At 33.5% G+C, this 9,826-nt stretch overlaps 1 protein-coding gene across 1 annotated transcript in view; it reads right to left on the reverse strand.

Moving 5' to 3' along the window:
• The window catches only part of RTTN (rotatin), a 109,472-nt gene that overhangs the window by 45,531 nt on the left and 54,115 nt on the right, over positions 1-9,826 (reverse strand). The window contains exon 10 of the mRNA XM_008068419.2: positions 8,119-8,212. Within this exon, the coding sequence (XP_008066610.2) occupies positions 8,119-8,212 (94 nt within the window). The remainder of the gene's footprint in view (positions 1-8,118; positions 8,213-9,826) is intronic.

Consider the following 9,826-nt stretch of genomic DNA (forward strand, 5'->3'; position numbering starts at 1 on the left):
GCCAGGGAGTCAGCCAGCTCCTACCACTTCTCACCTCCACCCTCCACATGTGTGAGTACATGTACATCATGGTAAAAGTAGAAGAGCCAAGTCAAGAAGGGCAAGATATACTTTGTGCCCCAAGCACGTAGACACTGAGGAGCAAACAGATGGTTCAACCCTTTTTCTGAAACTTGAGGGGCCAGAGGTGTTCCCAAATTCAAAATACTTTTAGTGATTTTTTTTTTCAGAATGAAACTTTTTTATTTTTTCATTATTATGGATACATAATAGGTATACCAATTTATGGGCAATGTGTTATTCTGTTATAAATATACAATGTGTAATGATCAAATCAGGGTAATTGGGATATCTGTCACCTCAAATGTTTAGCATTTCTTCGTGTTAGGAACATTCAAATTCCATTCTTTTAGTTAATTGAAAATAATAAATGATTGTTAAATATATAATAAATTTAGTTGCACTATTGTGCTATTGAACACTGGATCAATAGGAATCTTCTACTTAGCTGTATTCTGTACCTATTAACCATTCCTTCTGTTATCAGTCTCCTCACTATCCTTTCAGCCTCTATTAACCATCATTCTAACTTTCTACCTCCACGAATTCCATTTTTTTTCACCTCCCACATATGACTAAGAATATGTGACATTTGTCTTTCTGTGTCTGTTTTATTTCATTTAAAATGATGTCCTCTAGGCCCACCTATATTATCACATATGACAGGATTTCATTCTTTTTGTTAATGTCTAAATAGCACTTCATTGTGTATATATAGCAGATTTTCTTTATCCATAAATCCACTAATGGACACTTAGGTTGATTCCATATCTTAGGTATTGTGAATCGTGCTGCAACAAATATAGGAGTACAGATGTCTCTTAAGTATACTGACTTCCTTACTTTTAGATACGGTAGGTTCTATTCTTAGTTTTTAAGGAAACTTCCTATTTTTCTCCATGGTGGCTGTACCAAATTACATTCCCACAAACAGTGTACAAGGATTCCTCCTTCTCCACAATATTCAGATTTTAGAAAATAAGGTACATGTATCATATATTAATTAACAACTCCACTAACCTTTGAGTGTTTCCTTACTTTCTGGCACAGCAAAATGTTCTAGGTTCAGTTTGTTCTTTCCCAGTCTAAGCCCTGATATCAGATATATTGGCAAAGAGCCCTGAATCCCTGAAGTGGAGGGTGGAATTTGGAAACCGAGATTTGGGCACTAAATATATATATTGCTATTAGTGTGTCATAAGTGTATGTACCCTTGGGTACATAAGCACACATCTGAATCTACAAATTAAAAATCATTACTTCATACTGAAAGCTCAAATCTAATTCAACCTTGTATGGTCCATTAAAACACCTTTCTTCTTTCCATATTTGTAATTCCCCTATACAAAAGTAAAAAACAAACAAACAAACAAAAAACCCCTGGCATTCATTATCCATAATATATTTACTTATTTGCCCAGTCTTAGAAATATATTAAGTCGTTTCAAAATTGCTCACTAAAACTGCTGCAAAAAATAAAACTAGTAACTGAAGTTCAGTGCTTCTATATAGTTTTCTTTGCCATTAGTTTGAAGACTCAAGTCCTCACTTCAGTGTCATTCATGCAAAAAGTGCAGCTAGATTAATTTGTTTGTTGTCCCTGTTATTTTCCCCATTTTTCTTGGTTTTATTTTTCTTTTCAGCAAGCGAAACATACACATCCATAAAAGTCAAACCGCACACGGTATATACAGAGAAAACTCACTTGCCCATCACTTCTCTTCTCCCTGTTTCCATACTCTCCCATGTCCTGCCTAACTCCCACCTGTCCTCATAACGAATCTTATTAGTTTCCAGCTGATCTTTATTTTCTTTCTGTACAAAAGAGGAAATATGTGTATTTTAAAATTTCCCCTTCTTTTATACACAAAAAGTAGAAAACTTTAAATACTATAAACTATACTCTTTTGCACTGTCCTTTCTTCATGTGACAATATTTCCTAAAAGTTATTCCGTACCAGTTTGACAACATCTTCCCTCTTTCTTTTAATAGCTGTATAGTTCTCCATTGTGTAGATGTTTATTAAAAACCTACTCTTCTACTTAGGGGGTTTGCTTCCAATATTTTCCAATTACAAACAATGTTACACTAAATTATCATGTGCATATGTATTTTTATATTGTTGGAGATTAATCAAAAGAAATTTCCTAGAAGTGTAATTGGTGAATCAAAGGCAAAAACATATATAGTTTTGTTAGATGTTGCCAAATTATCTTCCAAAAGGATTGTACTAATTTGCATTCCCTCTAACAATGTATAAAGGTGCTCATTTTCCACAGCCTTGTCAACAGGATATATTGCTAATACTTCTTACTTGCTGGAAATTTAATAAATAAGAAAGGGTAACTCAAGGTAGTATTAATTTGTACTTATTCAAAGATAAGTGCTACTTTTATGCCTTTTTGTGCATTACCTGTTCATGTCTTCTGTTCATTTTACAGAAGATTTTGCATTCTTTTCCCCTCAAATATTAAGAGTGCTGTAGAGGTTATATGTTTATATGACCTTGTCTGTGAGTTATGTTGGAAATATTTATGCCATTGCCAGTTGTCTTTTAACTGTTTATGGTATTTTCTGCCATGCAATATTTATTTCTTAAATGCATGTAGTCAAATTTGTCAATCATTTCTCTTATTAAATCTGGATTTTGAGTCATAGCTAGAAAAACTTTTCTTAGGCCAGGCTCGGTGGCTCAGCCTGTAATCTCGTGCTTTGGGAAGCCGAGGTGAGTGAACTGACTGAGCCCGTGGGTTCAAGACCCGCCTGGACAACTTGGCGAGACTTCATCTCTACAATAAATCAAAAAATTAGCTGGGTGTGGTAGTGCATGCCTGTAGTTCCAGCTACTTGGAAGGCTGAGCGGAAGGATCGCCAGGGCCCAGCAGGTTGAGGCTGCAGTGGCCAGGACCGGCCACTGCACTCCAGTCTGGGTGAGAGTGAGGCTCCAATTCAAAAAAAAACAAAGAGAAGAGGGAAAAAAAAAGAAAAACCTAGCCGGGCTCAGTGGCTCAGCCTTAATCCCGCGTCTTTGGGAGGCTGAGGTGAGTGGATTGCCTGAGCCTGCGGGTTTGAGACCCGCCTGGGCAGGCAAGATCTCATCTCTTACAATGAATCAAAAAATTAGCCGGGCGTGATAGCACACGCCTGTAGTTCCAGCTACTTGGAAGACTGAGGCAGAAGGATCGCCGGAGCCCAGCAGGTCGAGGCTGCGGTGACCGGGAGCGGCCACTGCACTCCAGTCTGGGGGACAGAGTGAGACTCCAACTCAAAAAAAAAAACAAAAAAAACCTTTTCTTATGCCTATTTTATAAAGAAATCTATCCATGTTTTCTTTTTTTTTTTTGTATGATTTCAATCTTCACATTCAGAACCCTGATGATTCTTTATATATGATGTGAGACATAGATCTATTTTATCTTGTTTCAAATGGCTAGCCAGTTTCCAGCACCATTTATTTAAAAAGTCATGCATCACTCATAATTTAAGCTGCCACTTAATTATAATTTAGAATGTATTTTCCATTCTATTTGTTTTCCCATGTGCCAGTAACAAGCTGATTTAATAGGCTTTTTAGTATGGTTTAATGTCGGGTAATGCTAGTCTCCTGTTAAAGTACTTTTCTGGTTATTTTTGAATGCTCATTTTTTCCATATTAATGAAATCTTTTTATTTTGTTGATACTCTTATCGGGATTGCATTTTATTTATAGATTGGCTTAGAAAGAAATGATACTTTTTTGATGTTGAATCATTCTATTTAAAGATAAAAGATGTCTTTCCATTTGTCCATGTCCATTTTTATGTTTGTCGAGAATATTTTAAAGTTTTCCTGCTATAACTAAAAGTAGATTTACCATTTAACCCAGCAATCCCACTACTGGATATATGTCCAAAGGAGCCCAAATCACTCTACTAAAAAGACACCTGCATGTGCATGTTTATCGCAGCACTAACTGCAAAAGCAAAAACATGAAACCAACCGAGATGGCCATCAGACTGGATAAAGAAAATGTGGTAAATATGCATCACGGACTACTATACAGCCATAAAAAAGAACAAAATCATGTCCTTTGTAGCAACATGGATGATGCTAGAGACCATCATCCTGAGCGAATCATCACCGAAACAGAAAACTGAATACCACATGTTCTCCCCAATAAATGGAAGCTAAACACCGTATACACACAGGCATAAGGATGGGAACAACAGGCACTGGGGTACTCCTAAAGAAGAAGGAGAGGGAGACAAGGGATGAAAAGCTACCCACTTTGGGTACCACGTTCACTATGTGGGTGACAGGCTCAGCAGAAGCCCAAGCCTCGCCATCAGGCAATATCTATGTAACAAATCACTTGAATCTAAATAATAATAATAATAGTAATAAAAAAGTTTTCCTATGAGTTTTGCATATTTCTTACCAAGTTTATTCCTAATATTTTTATCTTCTTTGCTGCCATTGAAAAATGTTGTTTTTCTTTAACATTATACTTTCTAATTGCTTATGTATATATAGAAAATGCACTGATTTCTGTATGTTAATTTTGCCATGCTACCTTACTGATCTACTGTTTCAAGTAGTTTAATCATGAATTCTTTAAAGATTCCGGCATACTATATATCATATAAAAATAGAGATAGCGTTACTTCTTTTCTAATTCTTAGGTTTCTAACTGGTGTCTCTTTTCTAATACCTACAGTAGTAGGTATTAGAATAGTAGTGTATATGGTGGGAATATTTCTAGTGCTTCCCTATTGAGTAAGATGCTAGTTTTAGGGCAAAGTTTTACATATATTTTATCTTTTAAAAATCCATTAATTCCTACTCTTATAAATTTTCATCAGTAATTCTTTGTTTTACTGTTTTTCATGACTTATACACTTCAATTTCATTTCAGTTACATCTGCTGTATCTAGCATCCTTGAAACAGTTTTAAGTCTGTTCTATTCTTTGTAATAGTTTTTCATTTTAAATACCTTTTATTCTCCCTACTATCACCACCACCATCACCATCTCTACCACCTTTGTAAATCACTGAGGTCAATTTCTAGTAATTTTATGAACCTGCGTGTCTTCTCTGCATTTGTAGAACAAAGAAAATGAAACTAGCAACTAGAGTGGCTGTGAAATTAAAAAAGATAATTGATATAAAGAATTTGTGTAGTGTACACTACATAGTAATTGTGTAATCCTTGTAATTTGTTTATGAGGTATGACATTAACATCTTTTCAAAACACTAACACACTATACCAACTTTTGTCAAGATTTGGAAATAAGAAATCACAGCAACAAATGTCCTCCTTAATTTTTACAAAATAAATTGACAATCAAATTGAAAATATATATATCAATTTATATTATGAACTAGCTTTCTTTGAAGAAAGACTCAAAAAAGGTTTGATATTTTGAACCAAATAAAAATGAAAACAATTAAAGTTGGGCATGGTAGCTTATATCTGTAGTCCTAACAATTTGGGAAGCTGTGGTGGAGGATTGCTTGAACCCAGGAGTTTGAAGCTACAGTCAGCTATGATGCACCATTGTACTCCAGCCTGAGTGACAGAGCAAGACCTCATCTCTTAAAAAAATAATTTAAAAAATAATAAAAATTGAAAAATTAAATTTAGGTAATGCCAGTGAAAATTGTACAAATGGTTTCAAGGGAAATCTTTCAACATTCACAAAAATATGTACTACATGTTTTTAGCATTTCTAGAGCAAGCATGTAGAAGAAAAATACCCACAAAGAGGGGAGGTTAGAACATAGCATTTAAGAAATTTAAACTCACTCAATATATTCAATACAATTTTATATTTTATCTAGAGAAAATTATTCTAGTTAATTGTATTAAGATATATACAGTGTTCAAACACATCAAAATTTTTATTTTTTAATGATTACTTTCAACTTTGCATATCAAATGGAGACTTATAGATCATAAGAAAATCTATTAAAGGTTTTATTTCTTATAATATAGAAGGTTGTATTTCTTATAAAAATTTTTCTTTTACAAAAGTTAAATTTTTTAAAATGTTGATATCTAAACTGGCCCTATTGTACATGCTGCAGAACACTTTTGTCATCCTGTACTAAATCATTTGGGGGCATAATGATTCCCTGGTTAATCAAGAATTAATAGAAGAAATTAAAGGACTAAACAGCTTCACTGAGAAATGCCACTAGATGTTCCAGCTGAGGAAGCTAAAATCTCATAATTACTTAAAAAAAATCATATTTTATCTTGATACTATTTTAAAGAGATGAAGCTCAAGAAAACATTCAATAACAAGAAAAACTTGCTCTAGTCTTTAGGCTCATTAACAACACATATTTAATGTCTTACAGCACTGTTCAAGGATTCTTTTGCAGGTTTAACAAAAAAAGATTGAAAAACTTTGTCGGGGAGGTCAAATATCCACACTGAACTGACTGGTAACCAGTAAAACTGGGCATGAATACACATTCAAAGCATAATACTTGAAAATAAGTAAATTTCAATCAAGAGTAATCCAACCAAAAAAAAAAAAAAAAAAACACCAAAAAAGTCCGCATAAAACCTGTACATTAATGTTCATAGCAGCACTATTTATAATCACCAAAAAAATGCAAAAAAAAAATCCAAATGTCTATTAAATGATGAATGGGTAAATGTGATAGATCTATATAGTGGAATATTATTTCTCAATAAAAAATGAAGTTCTGATATATGCTATCACTTGGATGAACCTTGAAAACAGTATACTAGGTAAAAAGAAGCCAGTCACAAGACCACATGTTGTATGATTCCATTTATATGAACTGTCCAAAATAAACAAGTGTATAAAGAAAGAAAGTAGATTAGCGAGTGCCTATAGTGCAGAAGATGTGGGGAGATAGGGAGTGACTGCTAATGAGTACAGGGTTTCTTTGTAGGATGATGAAAATGTTCTAAAATTGACTGTGGTGATGGCTGCATAACTCTGACTATACTAAAAAAGAATACATTACATACTTTAAATTAATGAGTCATATGGTATGTAAATTATATCTCAATTAAGCTGTTGAAAAATAGTGATACAACACACTTTTAGAGATAAACATTGATGAAATTCATGATCAAATTTTATTATATGTCCTAAGCCATTTAAACAATGAGTTTACTTCTTTTGTTCTGAAGAAGATCAAATGAGCATTTTCTACAATTAAACCCTTTTACACATTATTAACATGAATTACTAAACACAAAAAATGAAATACTATTTAGGAAATCGTAAAAAATATGGTAATGAAAATTCAAAATTTTAATTAAGAAAGTATTTCTAAATATTTCAGAAAACATTTTCTCTGCATATACTTATACATCTGTGCTTATTTTTTAAATTTTATAATCATAGAGTACATGTGAGGATTTATTACATAAGTATATTGCATGAAAGCGAGGTTTGGACTTCTGATGAGCCCTCCTTCTCACTCTCCCCAGGATACTCCTTTCAAGTCAGGAATTTAATGCTACTGAATAAGGCCTATGTACTCTCTAGAATTAACAAAAGCTAAGTTGTAATCTTCAAAATATATACAAGTTGAAGCATAGCAGAATTGGAAGCAGTTCTTAATACAAGGGATAACATTTATATATTGTCATTAATAAAAGTCAGTCCCAGGTTGCTTATTGTGCATTTCTAATAAAGTAAAGATTCAATGCATTTTATGTGCTTTTAAGTGGAAGACCAGAATCTCTTCACTTTCAAGGGACTACTGTGATAAAATTTTCTTCCCAAAAGAGGAGAAAATTTGTAGTTTACTCATATCCATTAGTTCCCCAATTCTAATATCAAATACCTATGCTTACCTAAGAAGTAAGCATCCTGGATCAGGCTATTTATTTGATAACCAAATTCCACTTACTAGTTAAGAGCATTTGCTTTGTTAATTTCTGATATATTTATTCTAAATGTATTCCATCATGGTCTATAGCTTATTTCATTAATATCTTTTCTTTAGACATTTACTTTCAAAATATCTGTCTAGACCAACTTGTCATTTTTCTTTTTGAAGCCAGAATGTCTCCTAAAAGGATACCTTCAGCCACAAACTGGTCATGTGAGGCTTCAGATAGAAGTGTTGTTGATGGCACAAGTGGTTGAAATTCAGCACTCCCCAGTGAAGGTGCCACCTATGAATCAGTAAAGAAAATTATTTTACTTATTAATGTTACAAAATGGAAAATGAAATACAAGATATCCTTAAACAAGATGGTTTATAACAAAATTATACTAGTAAGTATAACTAGAAAACATTCCACATTGTGGGAGATATAGCATTTTTTTGAATGGTATTTTTTCCAACTTCTTCTTACAGAAATTGTTAGTTTATGTAAATTAGTAACTCAAAGGAGCAAAGTTTAGATGTGAAGCCCATTTTGGATTTTCACATAAAGCCTACTCTCTCATTGCTTTAAAGTTAAAAAGGCAATGAGTTATACTACTTTAACTGTAATTCATTGCATTTCTTGATTCATAACAGCAGGGTTTTTTAATGTTTCAAATGGCATACACAAATATTAATAGTGCCTATAAAAAATTAGCCTTATTACCTTACTGATATCATAGAAGACAATAAAAGCTTCTTAGAACAGACAAATTGGTGCTATTTTAAAGCCACTGGTCTAAAACTGACTTGAACTAGTATAATGAAGGTTGCTAGGAGATAGGGGTGGGGGAAATGGGGAGATGTTGGTCAAAGGGTACAAACTTTCAGGTAAGACAAATAAGTTCTGGTGATCTTCTTCATAGCATGGTGAATATAGTTAATAATACTGTACTGTATACTTGAAATTTGTTAAGAGAATAGATCTTAAGTTTTCTCATCACCAAAAAAAAAAAGTTAAATGTGAGGTGATGGATATGTTAACTAATATGACTGTGGATATCATTTCACAATGATAACAATTATGTAAAATAATCATGTTGTATGCCTTAAATACATACAATATTATTTGCTAATTATATCTCAGCAAAGCTGGGGGAAATAAATAAGAAATTTTTAAAAGACTCAAATTTTGCTTATAGAAACCAAAAAAGATTTTTCTTCAGTGTGTTGGTAAGCAGATTTGATAACTAAAGAAGTTTTCTAAATTACGCTTTGGTGTAAAATTAGTAGCTACAATTAAGAGAGTCCCTTTGAAATAGCTGAAAATAGCAAAGTCATTTACCACATCAAAATAGAACTGGAGTATTAAAAAAACTGACAATTTATGTCATGTAAGCAAAATCCATCAATGTTCAAAAATGATTTTATTTTTCTATCTGCTTTACAGAAACAAAAGATTTCTTTGGACACTTTAAATCTTTTTGAAAGCTAAGTTAGAACTTGAACATTTTATTTGTCAAAATGATTTTATAGTACTTTCATCCTCTTTCATCAAAAGCAGTGTTGGTGCCTAAATACCTATTTCATTTACCAAAAAAAAGGGGGGAGGGTACAAAAGAAGACAATGAGGATTTGTGGACAATCTAGTCATGTTTTTAAAACATTTACTTTTTTTTTTTTTTTTTGAGTTGGAGTCGCACTCTGTCGCCCAGACTGGAGTGCAGTGGCCGCACCCGGACACCGCAGCCTCGACCCGCTGGGCTCCGGCAATCCTTCCACCTCAGCCTTCCAAGTAGCCGGAATTACAGGCATGCGCTACCAAGCCCAGCTGATTTTTTGATTTATTGTAGAGATGAGGTCTCGCTGCCCAGGCAGGTCTCGAACCCGCGGGCTCAGGCAATCCACTCACCTCAGCCGA

The sequence above is a fragment of the Carlito syrichta genome, unplaced genomic scaffold (genome assembly GCF_000164805.1).
Source record: "Carlito syrichta isolate Samal-C Ts95f unplaced genomic scaffold, Tarsius_syrichta-2.0.1 Scaffold310835, whole genome shotgun sequence".
Lineage (NCBI taxonomy): Eukaryota > Metazoa > Chordata > Mammalia > Primates > Tarsiidae > Carlito > Carlito syrichta.